Genomic DNA, 24,136 nt, shown 5'->3' with positions numbered 1-24,136 from the left:
ACGCTCTGGGTCAGCCCTTGCTTGGGGTCTGTGTTTGTCACCTGGTCAGGGTCAGGTCAGAGTTTCGCTTGGAATGCGGTACCTCGAGCTGGGTTGAGCTGGGTTATTCGTTCTCTAAGGCTCTTGTGGGAGAGGAGGGAGGCACAATGACAGACTTAGGGTTTGTAAGAATGAAAGGTATCTATTTAAAGGGAAAACAGTAACAGAATTAGGCAGAAGTGACCTGCGGAGCCTAGGCCCCATGTTCTCCCGTTAAAGACAAATCTCAGCTCGAAAGTCCAGTTTAAGATCCCCACAGCCCCTGGGAACACAAGCCCCCTGATTCTAATGCCAGCTGCTGACTGCTTCATTCATCTGCTTTTTCATCTTTTTCCATTTCTTCAGCATCTTCTGCTGTGGTCATTTCTGCTGTTCCTCCCAGTTCAGTTTGCTCTACTTCTGACTCTTTTCTGCTGGCTTCTGAAACTTTCCTCTCCAGTCCCTCCGACTCCTTTCCCCTTAAGTCCCCTGAGAGTTTCTCGTCCAGCTCTGAAGGCCTCCTGTAAATTTCTCTCGATTCCCTTCTGCTCACATTTCCCGCTCTTTCTGCGCCTGCTTCTCCAGATGCTTTCTTGGCAAAGTCTCTTGAATCTTGGCCCGTGGCTCCCAGCCCTGTTCTCTGAAAGGAACGGGCTCCCCTACTTCTCTCTGCCCGTTTTCTTCTTGTCCAGTTGCTGTGATCCTCAGAATCTCCTGAGACAACTTGTCTTCTGTCTCTTTCTCGTTCTCAACTGGCTCTCGTTCCCAATGCTTCATCACCTTCTCAGGCTCGTTTCTTTCTCTTCTCATTGTTTCCTTCTCCCTTACCATCATGATCTTATTTTCCAATGCAATGGCCTCTTCTGAAAAACAGGAAATAGGAGGGAAGAAAAGTAAAAGTTTGTTCATCTCTGGGCCTGGGTGAACCTCAACCCATAGGGGCCTGTGCTTCTGAGAGATAGCACGCCTTTCCAAAAGCAGAGAAAGGGGATCGTTGTTTCCTGAGCGCCAGCCCTGTTCCAGACATCGTGTGAGCTGCAGAGGTGATACCATTCGGTTGTCATGGAATTGCATAGCGTCAGTGATTCAAGTTCGCAAAGGACCCGAGACTGATGACAGAAATCACAGCCAGTGGTCACACTGCAGATAAATAAATGGCTGCACCAGAATTTGAACCCAGGACAGTCTGCCCTCGGAGCACATTCTCTTTCCCTACGAAAAATAACATAGGAACTGGAAAATCACAGAGGGGTTCTTTTCTCCAGCACCCTTATTCTGCATTTCTCTTTGTCCCTGGGAAACACATTCATCATTTTTTGGGAGGTTCCCTATCAAAATATGAGCAGACTGTTAGCAGGAAGTTCAGCTGGAGAGCTGTTTACAACCAAAGTGATCCTTGCCCCCATGTTTTTATGAGCTACAGAGAGAAGTCACAATCCCCTCCTGAGTTCCTCCATATTCTCTTTCGGGAAGCCCCTGGTCTCTAAGATGCCTACAAGCACGCCCCCCCCCCCCCCGCCCCCACCCCAATACCCGAAGTTCACAGCAGGGAAAAGGCTGCCATTTGGTGGTGAACACATGTGCAATGCTGCCGCCTGCTGTTCCCGGAGGGAAGTGCCAAGCCGTACCCGGCCGCTGGCCCCAGGGCCTTCCCAGTGGGTTTTCAGGATACCTTCCCGGGCACGTGGCCCGCCAAGGGGATGGGAAGCTGCAAGGTGCATCTGCCCTTTCCCTGCTGTATCTCTTCACATCAACTGCCCCTGCGGCTTCTGAGAGCAACTCTAAGGGCCTGTGGGAGCAGGGGCAGATGCCCTCCCTGGGGAGATCCAGCCACCATATGGCAGGCTCTGGATAATAAAGGGCTGTGATCTGGCTGCTTGGGTGCCCAGAAACCTCACACCCAGCTTCCCGCTGCTGCTACTGGAGGACTTCGGCCTCGGTGCCTGGAGGGGCTCTGTCCTCCTGGGGACACAGAGCCCAGACCTGGCTGCCTCTCACTGCGATGCAGCTGGAATGATACACCATCACAGAGGGGGAAGCAGAAAGTGGGTAGAAGTATGGGTTCTGGGCCAGGCTGCCTGAGACTGAAAGCCACGGTGGGACTTGAACCCTTCTGCCTCTGTGTCCTCATCCATAAAACCAGTAATACTTATTTCATAGTGTTCTCGAAGGGATCAGGAGAGTCAGCTCACATCAAGCCCTCAGAGGAGGGCCTGGCACACAGGAAGCACTCAATGGAGAACAGCCTCTTTCATCACCCCAACCCCCTGGGGCCCATCCCTGCTGACTACCGTGGGGCCTGGGGTTCCAGCCACCTCCTCTTCCCTCAATCCTTCCTAGAGCCGGGGGGTGGGCGAGGGGGGAGGTTTCAAGGGGGGTTTTCGAAGCTTCCCTGGAGGCCAGACTCCTGCGTGCCCTCACCTGGCCCCTGCCTTAACATGCCAGCCAGAAGAGCAGTGTGATGCAGCAGGGGAGAGTGTGGCTCCAAGTCAGACTTCTGTGTGACCCAGGCAGGTTACCCAACCTCACTCAGCCTCCACTGCCCCCCCAAAAAAACACCTCCTTAGCTACTCCTAAGGTGGTGAGGACTGAGCCAGAGCCTTCCTGTCTGATGCTTAACCCTGTGCGGGAATGCAGGAAGAGCCCCCAAAGTGTAAGTGTGCTTACAGTGTAAGCTGCTGTCATTCTGCCCCTGTGTGTTCGCCCCTGCTATTTCCCACCAGAAGTGCCCTCCCCCTTCCTCCTCATGCCTAGAAAGCCCTTGGGCATCTTTTGGAGCCTAAAGCAGATGATTCTTCCTCTTTGGAACCTTCCCGCTCTCCCCAGAGACAGCTGGAGTTCTCTGCTGGTGCCCACAGAAGAGCGATGCCTCCCAGTCAGTAGTGCTCGCCCGCAGGAGCCCATTTGCTGACAACTCAAATCGCTTGACTTCGCCCCCGGGGCTGTGGGCTCCTCTGGGGCAGGGGCTGAGCCTCTGTCTCCCCCAAATCCCACACCTTCCCAGTGCATGGCAAGTGTTTAACAAATATCTGATGAATGAACTGGAGAAATACAGGGGTGGGCTCTCGGGGAACACGGTGTGGGCTCTGACCCCCCCCCCCGCCCCCAGATGGGCTGGACCGCCCGCCTCTCCTGCCCCAGGGAAGGCCTGGGGTTTGCAGAGGGGGGGGGGGGCACCGCAGCCAGAACCGCTCAGTGGGCCATGCCAACCCGGCACTGGAGGAGCTGCTGGAAAGTGCGGCAGAGGACTGACAGAAAAGAAGGCAGAAGAGAATCCTGAAGCTATCCCCTGGCACTCACCTTTCTCCCTCTTTTCTTTCAGTGTCTCCCTGTAGTTCGTTTTCTTCAGCTCTTCAATGATGCCCTTGTTGGCATCATCCAAGGCCTGTGGGTGGAGAGGAGCCGGTGAACCCTTTTTTTTTTTTTAATGTTTATTTATTCTTGAGACAGAGACAGAGTGTGAGCAGGGGAGGGGCAGAGAGAGTGGGAGACACAGAATCTGAAACAGGCTCCAGGCTCTGAGCTGTCAGCATAGAGCCCGACGCGGGGCTCGAACCCACGAACTGTGAGATCATGACCTGAGCTGAAGTCAGACGCTTAAGCGTCTGAGCCACCCTGACGCTCCCCCGGCGCCCCCCCCCCCCCCCCCCCCCCCCCCGTGAACTGAGCCACCCAGGCGCCCCCCCGCCCCCGTGAACTCTCTTAACCCCTGTTGGCATCAGCAGCTCCCTTTCTCCACCCAGGCCCCTTCCCCAGCAGGCAAGGCTCTGCACCAGCCTTGCCACCCTCCCTTGTCCCCTGGCTCCTCTGTAGACTCCTGCCCTGGGGCTAATTTAGACTTCTGGACTTGGAATTACCCACACTAAGCGGCAGGGGATACACAACTGCGGGGAACTCGGACTTCACCTCCCTTGGGCTGAGCTGTGTATTTGGGAGCTGTCTCTGCTCATTCTGACCTCCTTACCAAAAGCTTCTTTTGGCTTCAGCCAGTGGAGAGTGGAAAGCCTCTAAGCACTCAGCAAGGCAGTGAGCCATGGAGAGGCCTCAGAAACACACCATGGGTGGGGCTGGGGTGCTGGCCTGTCTTCAGAGGGGCTTCCGGGGCATCTGCAGCTTCCCCAGGGGCCTGGGCCTCAGCCTGTGCGCGTGTTGTTGCGGGCAGAGCAGCAGTAAGCACGCGGGAACCATCCACAGAAAGACCACAGGCCTGGATGCTCCTGTTCAGCGTTGGTCTGCCCGCTAGTACACATTCCTGCCCAGGGCTGCCGGTCCAGGAAGGTGAGGCGGCAGGGACCTGGTCTCCTGAGGTGTCACCTAGGGCCAAGACTTCCCCATGCCTCTCATTTTCAAAACACTGCCCTGCCTTCAAGGCGACCCCAGACCCTCCAAGATGGGAAAGCCCAGCCCTGCCTCCCGCCCTGGGCTCTCTCACTCCAGATCCCCTGGTCCCTGCAGCACTGGTCAAGAATAGGGATTTTTGCCTTAACCTTCCCACTGACAGCAAGCTTCCCGAGGGCCAGGACCATAGCTATCACCTTTGGGCTGGGCAGCTCAGAGCTAGCTAGTGGTCAGCAAATATGTACTGGACTGAACTGTCAAGCTCCATCTGCAGGGCAATCGCACAGAAGGACATCAAGTGGGAGAAACCATGAGTGTGACTGGAGAGCTCTTCCTCTGGAGGGCAAGGTGCACATTTGGGGAGTTGACCCCCCAACAGAGGAAGAAGACAGTGGTATGACGGGCCTGAGCTGCCCTGGGACAGGTGAAGGGAGGCACAGACTGCCTCATGATGGACTCTCTTGGGAGCAATTTCCCCCTGACAGGAAAGGGGTAGTTCCACCAGGGTCCTCACAAAACACAAGCTCAAGTCCTAAAAAAACCGAGTACATCAGGTCTCTCCTCTGCCATTCCCAGCCCTTCGAGTCCAAGCTGGTCCACTGACCGTCTGGGGTCCTCTGGCCCTACTCCTGCCACAGTGAGCCACCCCGTGCACCCAGTCCCAGGACCTCTCCTCTGCCTCCCACAGACTCCTCAGTGCCCATGGCCTCCTGTGCCTTCAGAGCCCTCACCCCTTCTCAGCCCAGCCAAACCCTGCTGTCCTGGTCCTTTGAAGCCCAGAATGAGGCCCGCCTCCAACTGCAGCATCCTTGGCTGTCACTTCCCAGGGTCCCTGCTCCCTTTTGTGAGTGCCTGAACCTTCAATCTGGTCCCTAAGGCCACCCATGCCCTTCGTGGTACCCCTAGTTACCATGTCTGGCCTCTCCTGACCACGGGGGCAAGCTCCCCAAGGACAAGGCCCTGCTTTTTGTTGTTGTTGTTAAGTAAGCTCCATGCCCAGCATGGAGCCCAACTTGGGGCTTGAACTCACACCCTGAGATCAAGACCTGAGCTGAGATAGGAGTGCCTGGGTGGCTCAGTTAGTTGAGCGTCTGACTTCAGGTCATGATCTCACGGCTTGTGAATTTGAGCCCTGCATCGAGGCTCTGTGCTGACAGCTCAGAGCCTGGAGTCTGCTTCAGATTCTGTGTCTCCGCCTCTCCCTGCCCCAACCCCAGTCACACTCTGTCTTTCTCTCTCTCTCTCTAGAGAATAAACGTACATACACACATACATACATACATGCATACATACATACATACGTAAAAGACCTGAGCTCAGATCGAGAGTTGGACGTTCAACCAACTGGGCCACCTAGGTGCCCCGGGACAGGGGCCCTGCTTAATTCACACCAGCAGATGCTTACTGGGGTCCAGCCAGGTGCTTGCTGGTCGTAGCTCTGGAGTTTCAACACGGGGCAGCCTAGGTGGGCAGTGGGAGGTGGGGAGGCCAGGGGATTCATGCCAAACTGCCTGTGTTGTCGAGGGTCGGTGCGCAGACCCTACTGAGGGTGTGTATTTGCCTGGAGTGGTTCTGGGAGCAGTGGCTGGCCTGACGCACCTGCAGGCTTCCCTGGATTCCCCTCTGGTCTCTGCGTCCTGAAGCTTGCAGTCTAGGCCGGCACTATCCAACAGAAATTTCCACCACCGTGAGAATCCTCTAGATCTGCGCTATGTGGTACCTGCAAGCCACATGTGGCTACTGAGCATTTGAAATGTGGCTCGTGTGACTGAGAAACTGAATTTTACATTTTAGTTACTCTTAATGCGTTTTAATCTAAATAGCAGCATGTGGCAGGCGGCCGCCTTAATGAGAGTGAGCAGTGCGGGTCTAGGCGTGGGAGGCTGTCACACTGTATTTCTTGTTGTCTCCTGGAGGAGGCAGCATTTTACAAACTGTCAAGTCCCAAAATCAACTGAGAAGATTTCAACCAGCATTAAAGAAAAAATGAAAACTGTAAGAGAATATAATAGGAAATATCAACATACATAGTAATGGGAAATATGTTTTGTAAAACGTTCGTTTCTGTTATTTACTTCAACTAAAAAAAATTTTTTTAATGTTTATTTTTGAGAGAGAGAGAGCAGATCAGGGAAGGGACAGAGAGGGAGAGGGAGAGAGAGAGAGAGAGACAGAGAGACAGAGAGACAGAATCTGAAGCAGGCTCCAGGCTCTGAGCTGTCAGCACAGAGCCCAACGCAGGGCTCAAATTCACGAGCTGTGAGATCATGTCCGAAGCCGAAGTCGGACGCTTAACCGACTGAGCCACCCAGGTGCCCCTCTACTGTTTATTTCAAATAGAAATAGGGGCGCTAAGCGTCTGCCTTCGGTTCAGGTCACAATCTCACGGTTCGTGAGTTCGAGCCCCGCATCAGGCTCTCGGCTGTCAGCGTGGAGCCTGCTTGAGATCCTCTGTCTCCCTCTCTCTCTGCCCCTGCCCCACTCATACTCTCTCTTAAAAATAAATAAACTTAAAAAAAAAGAAAGAAAGAAGAGTATCGGGGTTGCTGAATAAACTGACGGCAGTAGCAAGCATTCGAAAGCCACTATCCCTCCTGGAATGTGGCCTGCAGTTGGTGGGTAATAAATACCTGTGGACTGGCTAACTGAGGGGCTGAGGGGCTGAGGGGCTGAGGCCCACCCACCCCTTCCCACAGCCAGGGCCCAGGGGGGTGGGCAGCTCACGCTGATGATGGCTTGCTGCGCCTCGTTGTTATGAACCAGCTTCGCTCTCTCCAGGGCTTTCTCAAAGTTGCTCACGGCCGACTCGAAGTCTCTCAGCTTGACTGGAAAGCAGGGAGGAGGCACGGCACAGGTAGATTGTGACACTGTGTGTTGCACAATGCGGCTGCCTGGCTGCTTCCGGGGTCAGTGAGAAGCCCCAGGCCTCAGGCAGCATCACTGGCCAGCACCACCCTTTCCATCACCTTCCTGGGCCATCTCACCACTAAGGACCAGAACCTAGGAGCCTGAGTCTTGGACAGCAGGCCATTCAGAGAGGTCAGAGAGGAAACTCCAGGGCAGTGGGACAACCCCATCTTCTCCCAACTTAAGATTGTTCCAGAAGTGGAAATCCGTATTTTAAAAATGTTCATTCAAATTGCGCTAAAACGCTGCGAAGGCCACGGAAATATCAAAAGGCTGGATGCGACCCACGGACCAGCAGCTGGAGTCTAGCCCCTGCACCTGCGCGATCTGAACCCAGAGAGGAAGTGGCGCTGTCTGAGCTCACTCACCCAGCTCGTTAGTGCTGGAGCTGGAACCCAGTCCCTGACTGACTGGCCAACTCCCCAAGGTTCTGAGCCTGGAATGCCCAAAGCCCAAGCTCTGCCCGCAGGGCTGCACGGCCTCTAGAACTCGGTGGCTCCCAGGCGGCTGCATCTGATTTTTTCTATCCCAGAGTGGGGAAGCTGAGAGGGGCCCAGCGGCCCTCGGGGGCAAGTGAGTTGAGAGTCGAGAGTCGACTCAGGGCAATGTCAGCTCTGACGGGTACACTGCATTTCCCCTTGAGGTTATACCATGACCTCCTAAGAAAAGGAAAGAGTTCTAGGAAAAGCTCCAGTCATCACACCTTCCCCCAGCTTAAAGCTTCCACTGGAAGTTTCTACCCATATTTTAGGGAAGAATCTGATTTGTAAATGAGGCCCATGAGGCCCTGTGGATCTGCCCCTCATCACCCCCACCCCCGGCCCCCAGGGGCTCCAGCTGGAACTGGTCTCCCTCAGCTTCTTAAATCAGCCGAACTCCTAAATGCTTCTAAATGCTGTCCCTTTGGCTGGAAAGCTCTGTCCTCAGCTCTCGGAGCAGCTGGTGCCTTCTAATCCTTCAGGTTTCTGCTTAAAAGTGACTTCCTTGGAGATGAAGGCAGGAAACGGTTACCAGTGGTCGTCCCTACTGTATGCCCAACTTGGCGCCTAAAAGGTGCCAAGGAAGTATTTGCAGTACGAGTGAGTGAATGATGATGCCCTTGATTATAGCACCCGCTGCATTTCCCTCCTCACTGGGGATCAGCTGCTCACCTGGGGCAGGGCACTGAGCTCTGGTCGCGGCTTCATTGCGTCCTAACCCGTGACCTGCAGCCATTTCTTTTTCAACTTCGTGTTATGAAATATTTCAAATATACACGAAGTAGACGGAGTAGTTTGATGAGCCCCCACTACTCACCCAGCTTCAACAATGATCAAGCTCCCACCGATCTTGTTTCATCTATTCCTCCTCACCCCTGCCCCTTGCTGGCTTGCTTTTTACGACTCCATTGAGATGTAACTATCATATTATAAAGCGCACCATTTGTAAGTATACAGTTCAGTGATTCTTGGCAACTTTATGGAGGCGTGGGATGATCCCCATGACCCACTTTCAGAATACTTCCGTTACTCCGTAAAGGTCCCTCAGCAACCTGCTGAACCACTCAGCGCCTCGTTTACCCCTACCCCTCCCACCTCTGCAAAATGAGGAAGATAACACCTTCGTCATTGGTTCACATGGTGAGTAAGTGCTAGAATGCATGTGCACAGAGCACCAGGGCTGGGGGAAGTGGCGCTCTTCTGACGATGGCACAGTGCTATGCTGGTCTGTGGCCGAGCTCTTCGACGGCAGGGCCAGCTTCCGGGGTGCCCCAAGCTCTATCTGAGCCTAGCTTAAAGAAGGCACTTACCACACGCTGGGCAAAACAGAGGGGTTTATCGTCCACCCTCAGAGTCAGAATTAACCTGGCCAGACTAAGGGGCACCTGGGTGGCTTAGTCGGTTGCGCATCTGACTTCGGCTCAGGTCATGATCTCACAGTATGTGAGTTTAAGCCCCGCGTCGGGCTCTGTGCTGACAGCTCGGAGCCTGGAGCCTGCTTCGGATTCTGTGTCTCCCTCTCTCTGCCCCTTCCCCACTCGTGCTCTGTCTCTCTCTGTCTCTCAAAGATAAATAAACATTTAAAAAAAATTTTTTTAAACAAATAAACATTAAAAAAAATTAACCTGGCCAGGGATACATTGATGGTAAAGCTTCTGGCCATGGCATGGCAGCAGGCCCTGAGGGCTGGGAAAGGTAGGACAGTCCTCTCTGTGCCCATACCTTGTGCCTGTGCCACCAGAACGCTGGCGTTCAGCTGCCACTCGATGTCCCCTTCTTCCTCAGCACACTGCTGGGACTTCTCGCCGTAATGCTGGGCCTGCCAGGCCTGGTCCAGCTCCAAGTAGCAGCGGCCGATCTCGTGGAACAGCCAGGTCTTCTCCAGCGTGGTTTTTGCCAGAGGGATCTTCTCCTCCCACCTGGGAACACGAAGAACCAGGGTCGGCTCTTTCCACCCAAACCCTTTACTCGGCCACAGGAGGCCAGGGCTCCTTCCTGGGGCAGAACAGAACTTGTGCTCCAACTACCAGCTCTTTCAGACACGGGGATGGAGCCATAAGCGTTAAGATATTTCCAAACTAACAAAGCTATTTTGGTACATTTACGGAATCGAATCTGATACAATTGGAGATAATGTTTACAAACTTGCGTTTCAAATAACATAGGGACACCCAGGTGGCTCAGTGGGTTAAGTGTCCAACTTCGGCTCAGGTCATAATCTCAAGGCCCCACGTCAGGCTCTGTGCTGACAGCTCAGAGCCTCGAGCCTGCTTGGGATTCTGTGTCTTCCTCTTCTCTGCCCCTCCCCAGCTCATTCTCTCTCTCTCTCTCTCTCTCTCTCTCTCTCTCTCTCAAAAATGAATAACCATTTTTTAAAAATCTTAAGGGGTGCCTGGGTGGCTCAGTCGGTTGGGCATCTGACTTCAGTTCAGGTCATGATTTCATAGTTCATGAGTTCGAGCCCCACATGGGGCTCTGTGCTGACAGCTTGGAGCCTGGAGCCTGCTTCAGATTCTTTCTCCATCTCTCTGCACCTCCCCTGCTGGCTGTCTCTGTCTCTGTCTCTCTCTTTCTCAAATATAAAACATAAAAAAATTTTTTTTATCTTTAAAAATAACATAAAAATAACATTGAAGAATCTCATTAAGTATACAGAAGACAAAATCAATACCGAGAAAATATTAGAATAAAAAAAAACGCGAGACCTCAATAAAGTGAGAGCAAGATTAGAGTTAATCATTGTCTTCGGGGGGGTGAGATTGAGTAGTTTTTCTGCTACTTTTCCATATTTTCCAAATTAATATTTTAACAATAAGCACAGATTTACTAGAAAACATTTTCTTTCTTTCTTTCTTTTTTTTTTTTTTTAAAGTAGGCTTCACACCCAGTGTAGAGCCCAATGCAGGGTATGAACTCATGACCGTGAGATCATGACCTGAGCTGAGACCAAGAGTCTGATACTTAACGCACTGAGCCACGCAGGAGCTCCTAAAACATTTTCTTATAAAAAGATGCACATGGGTGGGTGAACTCTCAAACTCCTCCATCTTTTGGCACATAGACACCAGGGGCCATTCAGGAAACCAAGTTGCCTGGAGCACAGGGTCCTGGTGAACGAGTCTATTTCGATCCAGCACTGAGCACCGGTAGGACAGCTGCTCTCAGGGGTAAGCGAATGGGCCCGTGGAACCTCTCCATGCAGGCTGGTCGCCAGGCGGGCCAGGCTCTCTCCGGAGTCTCCCCGGGGCTGAGCTGCCCCATTGGAGCAGACTGTTGGCCCAGGGTTGCACATCAACACTTCAGTGATTGGGTCACCTGGAGAACTCAGCCTCCCTTCCCAGCGAGTCCACGTTGACTTCCCAGAGTCACAGAAGAGCCTCAGAAGAGAGGCTCAGGTCAGGCAGTTCCTGAACTTGCCCAAGGTGAGAATCATCTGGAGGGCTTTGTTAAAACTAGGTTCTTGGGCTCCAACCCAGACCGGTAGAATCAGAATTTCCAGTGCAGAGACAGGTCTTCATATACCTGTACTGCAGGGGATTCTTGTCACTGGGAAATTTTGAGAAGATGCTGATTCCAGCCAATTAACAAATGAGCCTCAGAGCTTACAAAACGGCTTGCCCCTGGTCACCTAGCAGAGCCTGGAGCCAAACTTGGGTCTTCTGATGCCTCTTTGCCTGGCATGCTGGCCCCTGGCTGGGAGTCGGGTGGGAAGTGGGGAATCCTGGCCAGAGGGTGGGGCAGGGACAGCCCTGAGCACTCACGTGTCGATGGCTTCCTGGAATTTCCCAACTCTGGCAAAAACCCTGCCGATGTTGTCAAGGGCTCTTGACTTAGCATCAGGAAGGTCACTGTGGGGACGAAGCAGAGTAAGTTGTTCACTAGAAGTTGGCCATTCTTCGAGCTGTAAGAATTGAAAAGAAGCAAAGACAGGGCCTCTGGCCTCCAGGACTCGGGTAGGGTGGGTTGGAGGAATGATATCCAGGAGGCGAGGCTGTGGCACATAGGCCCTCTCGGGCCCTGTGGCCATGAATGAACACCTTTGGAATCTTTCCAGAGAATAATCACTCAAGAGCTTACCACATGTCCTCTGATGCAGCAATTTCCCTTCTAGGAATTTACCTGGAGAAGGGCATTCTTTAAAGCACTCTTTATAATGGTAAACATCAGAAACAATCTAAACCAGTGCCCTAGTGCTGGCAATTTTTGTGTATAAAAAAAAAAAAGTCCCTCACATATTAAGTTAAAAAGCCAGATTATAGGGGCACCCGGGTGGCTCAGTCGGTGAAGCATCTGACTCTTGATTTCGGCTCAGGTCATGAATCTCACAGTTTGTGAGTTCGAGCCCAGAGTCAGGCTCCATGCTGGCAGCATGGAGCCTGCTTGGGATTCTCTCTCTTCTCTCTCTCTCTCTCTTTCTCTCTGCTCCTCCCCTGCTTGCTCTGTCTCGCTCTCAAACTAAATAAATAAACCTAAAAAAAAAGTCAGATTATAGGAGCATATACTAGGTCTATTGCCCTGTTTGTGCCAAAAGTAAACATGCAGGCCTGAGGCACGACGCTGTGCCCCTGGCCTGACGATGGAGGAAGGAGCCATGGATGAGTTACGCTCAATGCACGGAGTACAAGTGTAGAAGGTGGAAAAGGCTGGAAACAGATTCTCCCTAGAGCCTATAAGGGGAGCACAGCCCTGCCAACACATTGGTTCTGGCCCAGTGACAATGGCTTACGACTCTACCCTTCAGATCTGTAAGAGAATGAGCGTGTGTTATTTTCACTCACCAAAAAAGAAGTGAATGAATAAAAAGTGGGCATTTTTTAAAAGATTTTCTCTCTTTTTTTTTAATAAGGTTTATTTGTTTACTTTGAGAGAAAGAGAGAGAAAAAAAGAAAGAGCACAAGCATGCGTGGGAGGGACAGAGACAGGGAGAGGGAGAGAATCCCAAGCAGGCTCCACACTGTCAGCACAGAGCCTGATGTGGGGGTCAAACTCATGAACTGTGAGATCAGGACCTGAGCTGATCCAGAGCCGGATACTTACCCGACTGAGTCACCCAGGCACCCCTAAAGATTTTATTTTCAAGCAATCTCTACACCCAACGTGGGACTTGAACTCAACCCCAAGATCAAGAGTTGCATGCTGCATGGACTGAGCCACCCAGGTGCCCATTTTTTGGCACCTAAAACGAGCACCTGGGTGGCTCAGTTGGTTAAGCGTCCGACTTCGGCTCAGGTCATGATCTCATGGTTCGTGGGTTCGAGCCCCCACATCGGGCTCTGTGCTGACAGTGACAGCCCCGATGTGGGGCTCTGTGCTGACAGCTCAGAGCCTGGAGCTTGCTTTGGATTTTGTGTCTCCTTCTCTCTCTGCCCATCCTTTATTCTCTCTCTCTCTCTCAAAAATAAATAAACATTAAAAAAAAATTTTTTAATGGGCATTTTTAAAAGAAGTTGAGAGGTGGGCGCCTGGGTGGCTCAGTCGGTTAAGGGTCCGACTTCGGCCCAGGTCGTGATCTCTCGGTCCGTGAGTTTGAGCCCTGCATCGGGCTCTGTGCCGACACTCAGAACCTGGAGCCTGCTTCTGATTCTGTGTCTCCCTCTCTCTCTGACCCTCCCCCCATTCATGCTCTGTCTCTCTCTCTGTCTCAAAAATAAATAAACATTAAAAAAATTATTTTTTTAATAAAAAAAAAGAAGTTGAGAGGATGTAAGTCTAACTATTAACAGTGATTACCCAGGGGAAATGAGAGTATGAGGAAAACTATTTATTTATCCATATTGTTTAAATTGTGTACAGTATTCCTGTAACAACAGAAAAGAGAGTAAGATAGTTCCATAAAGAAAAACACAATTGTTCCCCTTACATTGGTTCTTTACCATCACCACCATACGAACACTCTGATCTGTCAAAAACTTCCTCCCCAACAAAGAAAATAAGAAAACCTTCCTCCAATGCTCCCGTCACCCCCAGCATCTCCTCCCACTCTTTCCCTCGTCCCCACCCAAGGCCCTGCCATCCAGCGGGCTCCTGTGTCCCCCATGAAACTTGGCACCTTGGACTCATTCTCCCCAGTGTGAACAGAGCCTGCCTTTCAAACATGCACATCTCATCAGGCCATTGCTCTCACCGCAGAAACATGCACACAAAAGCACCGAGTTGCACTGTATTGCTGTGCATGATGACAAAAATGGAACATCCTGCATGTCTGCCCACAGGGACACAGTGCAAGAAAGTACGTTGTGTGCTGAAATTCCTTTCTCTGGAGCCATTTAAAGGACGAGACCCTTTCCAAGGCACATGCTTTTTAAAAACCACAAAAACAAGTTGCTTTTGTTTTGAGAATCCTAGGTATGTGCTTATGTACAGAAATACACAGGTAAATATATGGCAAAGGGGCCAGAAGGCCACATGTCTACATGACCCCCGGGAAGTGAGGGGGGTGTGGTCCTGGGAGGTGGGGGAGGAGGGGGGGACTTCCAAGTTCTGCTCTCCGTGCCACAGAGCTCTGGACCAAGTACCACACTCACACTAGTACTTGTGTAAAAACAGACTCGGCCCTCAGTCCTCTTCAGCATGGGATCTAGACTGCCACTCCCCATGGGTCCTGCCCCACCCCCCGCAGCTTCCACCCCTGCTGCTTCTCTCTCTCCGCCTAGGGTGCCCTCCTCCCTCTCCGCTGGTCCACTTGGTTGACCTGTCCTCTCCGAGGCCCCCTCAGCTCCCGCCAGTGCTCCCACCTGCCTCTCCTTGGACCTTCACCCACATTGTGCACCTGCTGCTCTGATGGCACCCCCGATGGCAGCCTCCCGCTTCTAGAGAGGGTGCTCTGCTATGGTGTGATGAATGAATGAATGAATGAATGAATGCTAACTTATTCATAATACCGTGTAACAAGAAATAATAGCAATGATAAAGCATGCAATCTAGAGTGTCTGAAGGGAGAAATGAGGGCTGGCAGGCTCTGGAGGTGGGAGGCACATGTGGGGCATTGCTGATTACAACGAGGGAGGACCTGAACTCACAAACAAGACTGGAGGCCCCTTCATGGGTGTTAAAAAGGGCCTAACATTATCAAAAGAACACCTCTATTTGTTTAGCCACTTGGCGTGCATTTATCACATGCCCACTAAGTAGCAGCTGCTGGAAAGGGAAAGGGATATATGATAGTCCCTTCCAAAGTCCAAGGGGAGCCAAGATCCACATGGAGTGTGGAGAGGGAACATTAAAGGGGGATTTCTATTATCACCCAGGGGACACACATTTAAAATTTGAAGGGGGTGGTGGTGCCTGTGCCGGAGTGGCTCAGTTGGTTAAGCAGTGGACTCCTGATTTCAGCTCAGGTCATGATCTCGCAGTTCAGGATCAAGCCCACATTGGGCTCCACAGTGACAGTGCATGAAGCCTGCTTCTGATTCTCTCTCTCCCTCCCTCACTCATGCTCGCTGTCTCTCAAAACAAATAAACTTGAAAAAATTGTCTTAAATAAACAAAATTTGAAGGATGGGAAGGAGGGAGCTGATAAAGAAAGTGCTGGCTAGAGAGAAGGAAGTCCTCTTTAGGGGCTGTAGGAACAGAGCCACAAGGTGCTGGCTGAGGCCCAAGACGCCCAGGGGCCTGGAGAGAACTAGGTCAATTGGGGCCAGGACAAGTCAGGTCAGGAAGGGCAGACCAAGCTGAGCAGAACTGGGAGCTGGAACTTCATCCCGACCCACGACTGGACTTGTTTTGCACAGAAGGGCCAGGTGGGCTCCAGGAAACCCAGGATGGAGGAATCAGTCTAGGAATGAGGAGGGTCTGGACTGAGCTGTGGGAGGGAAATGGAAAAACACCGAGGAGACAGGAAGGAGGAGGCCCAGACAAGACGTAGGCTGGCTGGGCATGAGCACGGAAGGGAGGGAGGAATCTGAGAAGCTGCCTGGGTTCCTTCTTGGGGACTGAGTGGCCAAGACAGCCATCCCCGCAGACAGAGAACCCTGGAGCGAGAGGTTGGGGAGGAAGATAAGGGGTTCCACTTTGGACATGTTAAATTTGGGATTCCTGTGGGACACCCAAGTGAAAATGCCTGGGATTCGGTTGGCTATGCGGACCTGGGGCTCGGGAGGGAGGGGTGGTGAGAAGCAAAGGTAATAAGTAAGTCCTCAGGGCCTGGGAGACAGCTGGATTCACGGCACTGTCAACACATATCTCATTTCATCCTCATAGTCCCTGAGTCGGTATTATTATGCCTTCATCAGAGATGAGCAAACCGAGGAGATGAGCAACTTAATCAAATCCACACAGCCTCAGAGTGCCAGAGCCGGGAATCAAACCTGGGAATCAAACCCGGCCGTGTCTCCAAAGCTGCTGGGTTGTTTTCTACTTCCAGAACAGCCGCTATGGGATACTTCTGCTCAGTACGCAAAGGCCAGTGAGAGATGAACTGGGAACGAATAGCACATGGCGCTCTGGTGAGTGAGGAGAGGGTGGGAGGCAGGAGCCTTCAAGGAATATGGCTTGACCCAGGGGCGCCGGGGTGGCTCAGTCGGTTGAGCGTCCAACTACGGTTCAGGTTATGGTCTCGTGGTTTGTGGGCCCCGCGTCGGGCTCTGTTCTGACAGCTCAGAGCCTGGAGCCTGCGTCAGATTCTGGGTCTCCCTCTTTCTCTGCCCCTCCCCCACTTGCACTCTGTCTTTCTCTCTTTCTCTCTCTCTCTCTTTCAAAAATAAATAAACATTAAAAGATTTTTTAAGAAGAAGGAGGAGGAGGAGGAAGAGGAGGAGGAGGAGGAGGAAGAGAAGGAGAAGAAGAAGAAGAAGAAGAAGAAGAAGAAGAAGAAGAAGAAGAAGAAATAGGGTTTGACCCAAATGGAGGAGTGACAGGGAGCGAGCGCTGTGCAGAAGTGGGTTCACAAGAGGCCTTGGGTGCCAAGTGAAGGCAGGTGGTTTGAACCCGCAGACAACAAGGGGCCAAGGCCAGTGTGTCAACAGGGTTAGAAGGGTTGGGGGATGAAATGCAGGTCGCTGGAGGTGAGGTGTGGGAGCAGCTGGAGGCAGAGACAGCCGAGCCCCTGACCTGTGACCGGAAATGGATAATGGGAGGTGGGAGAGAGGCTCAGACTGTGGGCAAATGGGAACCGAGCAGGGGAACGTCATGGAGGGCTCTACAGGTTAGATTCAGGATGACTGGAAACTGATGGCACCTTGAGAGGGACCCTCAAGTCTTGGGAAGAGCTGATAGCTGGTATTCGTACTATTATGGATACCTGGCACTGTCCTGAGATCTTTACATGGACTTCTGCGTGGTTTCTTCCTTCCCCCCTGTCAGGAAGGGGCTACTGTTATGCCCATTGACAGAGGACACCCAGCTGGGACAGGGGAAGTCCCTTGCCTAAGGCCTCACGGCTGCGGTTTTGGCTGCGAGGTACAATTCCAAAGCCCAGGTGAGGCGGACTCTAGAGCCCCGTGCTCTTGGTCAGCACCATAGTTTCCAAGACCCTGCTCGATCTGACCCCTGCCATTTCGCCTGGCTTCCTCTTGGTCACTCTTCCCCTGGCAATACTCTGTGCTCTCCAGCATCAAGCTTCCATCGGCCTCCTTCAGGGTCCTCCCACAGACCAAGTGTGCTCCCCAGGGCCCAGTCCTATCCTCCTGGAATGTACTCCACATAGCACTGGGTCCTGTACTTCTCCTTTGTGACACGTCTCACAATTACCATTTATTAGCTATGTCATTTTTTTGTTTTACATCTGCAGGGAGATGACCCTTATTTTGGGTCACTGCTGTGTTCTTAATGCTAGCAACATGTGGCAAGTCTGGGGTTGATATACGCTTGTGGAGATGATTTAAGAACAGAAATACCCTTGGGGCACCTGGGTGGCTCAGTCGGTTAAGCCACCCACTCTTGATTTCGGCTCAGGTCATGATCTTGCAGTTTGTGAGATAGAGCCCCGAGTCTGGCTCTGCACTGACAGTGTGGAGCCTGCTTGGGATTCATTCTCTCTCTCTCTCTCTCTCTCTCTCCCAAAATAAATAAATAAAAACTTAAAAAAATAAAGAATAGAAATACCCCTCAGAGCCAAACCTCTGGGAGCTTTCTGGCATTGGGGCCACTTCCTTCCTCTTTGTGGCAAAAAAGCTGACAGTCTAGGTCCGCCTCTTAGCCTCGGTCCTAGGAGCTCACCCGCCAGCAGTCCTGGCAAAAGGCCAGGCATGGCCCCTGCCCCCCTCGTCTGCAGGCCCACGGGCCTCAGCTGCTCAGCTTTTCCCGGACACTCACTGTTCCTTGGCGATCTCCAGGTCCTTCCGGTGGCTCTGCAGGGCTGCGACCATCTGCCCCAGCTCAATCTGGGCGTTCCCTATGCAGCTGTACAAGTTTCCAAGCAGCTCATCCTTGTTGGGCACCTCCTCTTTGTTCCATTCCAGCACCTTCTTCAGCACCTTCTCAGCCTTCTGAAGGCTCCCTTCAGCATTGCCGCTGCTCAGCACTAGGAAGGGGAACAGGGGACGTGGAGGCGGGAGCAGCCTCCTCAGGCTGAGGGGAGAACCCACCTCCCCACAGGGGATACCATCCACAGGCCAGCGAAACCAGGGTCTCAGGCCACAGTGCTGCATTCCACCGCCTGGCGAAGGCCTCGCCCTTCCAAGAACACTACCCACACATGTCAATGTCCTCGAGGCTCTTGAGGATGTAGCGGGCTGTCTGTGAGGGCTGCCGTTTGCGGTCTCGCAGCCATTTCTCTTGCATCAGCTTCCGGTCCCGCTCCCTGGCATAGATGGGCTTCTGCTGTCTCCAGAAGTTACTGCGGGTGTCCAGGTAGTTGATGCCTGTCATGATGAGGTCCTCCACGGTCAGGCCGTGCTTGATGGTGCCTTTGATCAGGTCTGGGGAGAAGGGTGTGAGGAGAAACCAACTAGAACAGGCATGTAAGGGAGCTACCTCCTCTTGGCTGGGGATCCTTGCTGCGGGGGCCCCTGTGGGGCTCTCTGTTTTGAGTTGGAGAAAGCAAGGGCACATAGGTGACAGAGTAGCTCTATGTGGACCCAGGTGAGGCCAGAGCCCCCTTTCCAGGCACTCCCAGGGTGCCGAATTCAGTGCACAGGCCTCTTATGGCAAGATAGAAGGAGCTAGCAGAAGGGGCAGCTGGTGGAGAGCTTTCTGAAAGGACCCCAACCCGCAGGGCTCCCTTATTTCAGGTTGTGTCCTCTGAGAAGACTAAGTATGAATGCACAACCTGGTCCAGGTTACCAGTGCCAAGTGATTCCCCAGGTGCCAGTGGGTCAGTGCAAGCTGGGAGCCGGGGTGGGGGAGTGGGGGCGTGCCCAGGCTCTGCCCGCCTGCCTGATCCGAGGTTAGAGCTGGTAGCAAAACTGCAGGGCTTCTTGGGGATAAATTTCAGGCTACCCCTTCCTCCACAGAAGATCCTCTGGAGGGAAAGAAGTTTTCAGGCCTCTTTCAGAGATGGGCCAGCAGTGAAGCTGCTCGAGACACAGACCTGCAGGGCGTTCTGCAGATGCCCTCAGGAAGTCAGTTCTGGAGAAAAGGCATTTGATTCAAGGATGAATCCTGCTTAGGCTTATCAGCTAACGGCAAGACTCCCACCCTCCCATTTCATTTCAAGGCTCTGCCCTATTTTCTGCCACCGCCAGCACAGTATGGTGGAAAGAGCGCTGGACCTGAGGTTAGGAGGCCGGCCTCTGGTGCCAACTTTGCCATGAACTTGCTTGTCACCTTGGACAAGTTACTCCCCATTCAGGGCCTCTCTTTCCTTATCCATAAAAGGGGGGGATTAGACCAGATGAGGTTTCAGAACATCCGAGTACTAGTATCGTAGGATTCCCCCCAGCAAGTCCCAGCTAGATTCCTTTGCCCGTTGTACAAATTGAAGGCTCAGAGGATGCCCCTCCAAGGACCCACATCTCTGGTGTTCCCTCGCAGGGCACCATAATGCCAAGAGCACTGGTTCTGAAATGGGACGTCTTAAGATTCAAGTCCACTGTTTACCTATGCGCCACCTTAGGTGAGTTACTTAACCTTTCTGCACCTGAGTTTCCTCATCTGTAAATGAGAACGCTAGGAAAACCTGTCCATAGGAGCATATCGGCTCATGTTACACGACAGGCTCTGTCTCCCGCTTGTGCATTAAGCACCCGTCCCAGATTTCTTCTGCCCCAAGTTCCCTGTCGCAAACAAAGTGTCTGAAACCTTCATCCAAAAGGAGCTTCTCCAGATACTCCTTGTCCACGTAGAGCTCGCCCAGGAGCTGGCGGACAATCTTCTCACTCTTCAACGAGCCCTTCCGCTTGGACTCTATCTTGGGGTGGTGGTGTACGAGGTGTCTCATGGGATGAGGCTTCTGCTGGGCTTTCATACTCTGGGAAGATGGAGTGACACCCGACAGAGCCTCAACAGGGATCACAGAGTACCCAGTCATGGCCCCAGAGTCTATGATCCCAGACATCTCCTCCAGGGCCCTCTCTGTGCACCCAGAACCACGGAGTGTGTCTGGTCTGGGAACAAGACCGCTCTGGGGCTGGGGCAGAATCCCATGGCCGCCCGTGATGGGCAGGAGCTGACCGTCCCCAGGTAAGGTCACCGAGACCTGTGCTGCTCAGGCCCATGTGGGCTTCTCCTTGGGCAGGCTGTGGTGTCAGAACCAAGGCCCTCACCTCAGCCTGCTTGCTCAAGAAGGAGACGTCCCCTTTGTTCTTCAGCTTAATTGAAGAAGGACCTGCAAGGAGAGAAGTCTGGCTCAGGTCTGCCAGGCCCTCAGCATGATCTATCACCTACTTTTATGTAGAAATGGCTGCCTTTGGCAGGGGGTGGTGGAGGTTGTGGCAAAGCTGGCTCTGAGCGAGCCCAGCAGGTTAATGGTACCCGGGTGCTTGGAAGGAATAACAGCCTCCTAAGAGCTGGGCACCCCCCTCTAGCCCAAGGCCAAGGCCGCCAAATTTCCAAAAGAAGGCAGTCCCTAAGCACTGGAGGAGCTCTCTATCCCCAGGCATTTCCACACTCTGCCACCCACCCAAGGAGGCAAACTCGTGCTCTCCTCCCTCCTCCCCCTGCCACCAACCTGACAGGTAAGTCCAGTCCTTGGTGCAGATGTGGTAAGAGAGGAGGCCAGGTCCTAGGGCAGGCTATGCTCAGAACCCCAACCTACTCTATGAAACCAGGCCAAAGACAGGCCTAATGTGAACAGCCTTCTCATCTGGCTTGGAGGAGAACCAGAAGTTGCAGAGCTGAGCACAGTGGCTCAGGAGCTGGTCCTCTGGGTAGACAGTTCCTAATCTCCAACAAAATCAGCAGCAGCTAAATCCAAGCATGCTCCCTGCAGGCCTGGTGGTGGCTGCTCACTGGTATCTCCAAGCCTAAGGATTCCAAGAGCCTCCCTGGATAAGGGCACAGGTCCAATGGTCACTCACTTCCCACTGAGTTGTTGATGGCTTCCTGGGCTTTCTGAATTCCAACTTTGAATTCTCGGTCAGGCCGCAGCTTGTAGCCTCGATGATAGAACACCAGCGCAAACTCAAAGTCCCCCATGGTGTACAAGGTCTCAGCCTTTTGTAAAATCCCCTGAAACGAGAGAAGTCAAATTGAGGGGGACAGACAAGGCTTTATGGGACGTAGGCGTGGTGGAACAGAGAGGGTCCTGGGTTGAGGATCCAGGTTGGGATGCAGGGGCAGGTAGCTAGGTAAGCGACCTAAGGCGAGAAAACGGCATCAAACCCTAGGCAATCTGGTTAGCCCGAGTCCTCCCACCCATATGTAAAGTCACCTTACAGAAAGTCGGGTCACCCTGGAGCGAAGCCTCAGCATCCTGCAGGGATTTCTCCAACTCTCCCATCTTCAGGAAGCATTTGGACCGGGCAACCAGGCAGTTCTTATCTCCATTCTGAAGGTGAAGAGCCTAAGAAACGAACCACCCAGGTCGACAGGCACCAGGCAGCACGAGGTAGAAGCGGGACCGGAAAGGGCCTCCCAAACCCTCCTGCCAGGGCTTCCGGGGGATTCCTCAGGCCAGCAAACATGTCTCTGGATCTGATCAGACCAGAAGCAGCATAACACTGATCTTCGCTCCGCCACCTTGACTGTCTGCACGTAGCTCCTTTCAGACAAGGTCAAATCACTAGTTGTTGTGGAAGCGACTGGCTGAGAGAGATGCAGATACCACTCTGTGGATATAGGGAATTTCCCCAAAACGTCTCGGATTCCTCCGGTCCACTCAGGTGACAGAAGCTTAGGATTTTTTTGTGCCTACTGAGTTCACCTACAAACCTCAAAAGGCTGCACTACACTCAAAATACATTTGTGAGGCTAAGCACTCTGAAGGCTAACGAAATGGGTTTTAGGACACCTGCCACTTGAGGCATCCATTCCCCAACTCTCTCTTCCTTACTCCCTTATTGAGAAGGAATCACTATTTCAGGAGATCAAGATGAAAATGCTAGCAAAACTGAAACTGTGATTTGGGGAGTAAGGCGAGAATGGAACACTTCTCCCCATGTCCTCTCTTCTGTCTGAAATCATCATAGGTGCTTTGACGTACTGTCCTTCCTGAGGCATCAGACTCTACTCACACCTTTCTAAGACCTACTTTTTACAGGAAGCAGCTACTGGCTTTTCCGGAAGAAGGCTACTTCTCAACCAAAGCTATTTTCCCTCAGGGTGTTCTTTTCACTCTGCCTGAGCTTCCCTAGGATGGAATGCGATCCTGAAAGAGGAGACTGGGTGGAGGCAGGGATCCTGAACTCAACCCTTAACCCATCTGGCCAACCAGTTCTGGTTTTAGGGTGTGGTTGGTGAGCCAAAGGGACGAAAGACTTTGGGTAGCAGTGGAGAAGCTTGACTTTAGGGGGAGTCTTGGGACTGGTTAGAGGGCTATCCTGCCACTCCCTTTGGAATAAGAAGGATTGGTTGTAAAAGAAATTGTGGTAAGAACATCTAACAGCTTACTTGTGAGGGAGTATGTATGGTGGTTAGTATCTAGCACTGGAATCTGACTGCCTGGGTTTGAATCCTTTCTCTTTCCAGTTCAGTGAATCTCGGACATGTAATCCACTTCTACACCAGTTTCCTCGTCCATAAAATGGATTCATAACAGAACCTCCCTCATAGGGTCATACTGTGCTTAGCACCGTAGGACGGGGTGGATCGAGTCATACTAAGGTTATGTACAATGTTAGTGATCTACTGACCATCTGTGAGCAACTGTGTGCCAGAGATTGCACCACTTGTACATGCAGCCTCCAAGGGTAATAAAGGCTGCTCTGTGGAAAGAGGCCAGTGAGTCACAAAACATTCAGCAAAAAGTAGAAGTCACTGTTAATGCAGAGAATGGTTATTAACAGCAGAAGGCAAGTGAGAATTGGTAGAAAATGGCCGAGCGGTGCCAGTAGTGCGTCAATTAGGCACAATTGAATCATAGAAACAATAGGGTCCTCCAGCACCACGGGGACCTCAGTGTCACCGGGAATTAGAAGGGGTAATGGGTAATCGGTACTTTCAGAGCGCGACTCACATTGCTGAAGCTCTGGGCAGCTTTAGAGAACTCCCCGCACAGATACAACCGCTCGCCTTCCGCCATGTAAGAGGGAAAGGTGCTTCGCAAGGTGTCAGCTTCTGGGTCCGACATGGTGACCGCATGCGGTGACGCTGAAGCAGAGAAAGGGAGGAAAAGAAGCCGGAGAACCTGTGTGTGGCGTGTAGAAGCCCCGTCTCCTAGCAACCGGGAAGCGTAGAGGTGCTTCCGGCCCCTCCCCTCGCTCCTTAGGGGCGGGAGTCCCCGGGACAACCGCTTCCAGCGTGCGCATGCGCCGGCCCAGCAGCGCACTGGGTGAGGGCGTGACCTGCGCGTGGCTGGTGACTGCAAGGTGGCTGCAAGGCGGCTGCGCTAGGCCGTGTTTACTGTTGCCTGCTCCGTCGGTTTTCTCCCAGGTTGCATCGTGTCCAGAATTTACCGCCAGCAAAGTGGGAAGAGGATTGGAGGCAGAATTCCAAGTAGGGATAAGGCATACGTGGCAAGGATGTGTGCACCATGTACGGCCACATTCAAGATGTGAGGATTTGCAAAAGACAGCGGAAGATACTGTTGGGTTGAACCTTACTTTAACCCATTTATTGAGCACCTGCTAGGGGCAGGGTCTGATCGAGGCCTTTCCTGACTTTCCCCATTCCCTCACTCTCTCTGTCAACAAGGTAGACTAGATTATTTCCGATTACAACAAACAACCTGCCTTTGCGACATTACTTTTTTTTTTTTTTTTAAGTTGATTTTGAGAGAGAGAGAATCCCAGGTAGGCTCTGCACTGTCAGAGCAGAGCACTGTGACGCTGGGATCCATTTCACAATCATGAGATCATGACCTGAGCTAAAACCACGAGTCCCGGACTTAACTGACTGAGCCATCCAGGCACCCCTGCGAC

General features: G+C 52.5%; 1 protein-coding gene across 1 annotated transcript; it reads right to left on the bottom strand.

The window, feature by feature from the left end:
- Positions 1 to 166: 166 nt before the first annotated feature.
- Positions 167 to 23,494, bottom strand: ODAD4 (outer dynein arm docking complex subunit 4). Its single transcript, XM_043584479.1, is given in 13 exon segments — positions 167 to 678; positions 681 to 881; positions 3,319 to 3,403; positions 7,081 to 7,181; positions 9,465 to 9,661; positions 11,504 to 11,590; positions 17,994 to 18,201; positions 18,374 to 18,598; positions 19,920 to 20,088; positions 20,384 to 20,445; positions 21,137 to 21,287; positions 21,490 to 21,621; positions 23,233 to 23,494. Coding segments are annotated over 13 exon segments (2,064 nt in total). The 5' UTR covers positions 23,347 to 23,494; the 3' UTR covers positions 167 to 346.
- Between the last annotated feature and the right edge of the window lie 642 nt (positions 23,495 to 24,136).

Source organism: Prionailurus bengalensis, chromosome E1, assembly GCF_016509475.1.
Source record: "Prionailurus bengalensis isolate Pbe53 chromosome E1, Fcat_Pben_1.1_paternal_pri, whole genome shotgun sequence".
Lineage (NCBI taxonomy): Eukaryota > Metazoa > Chordata > Mammalia > Carnivora > Felidae > Prionailurus > Prionailurus bengalensis.
Note: the sequence above shows the minus strand (reverse complement) of the source record. Positions and strands in the feature narration are given on the sequence as shown.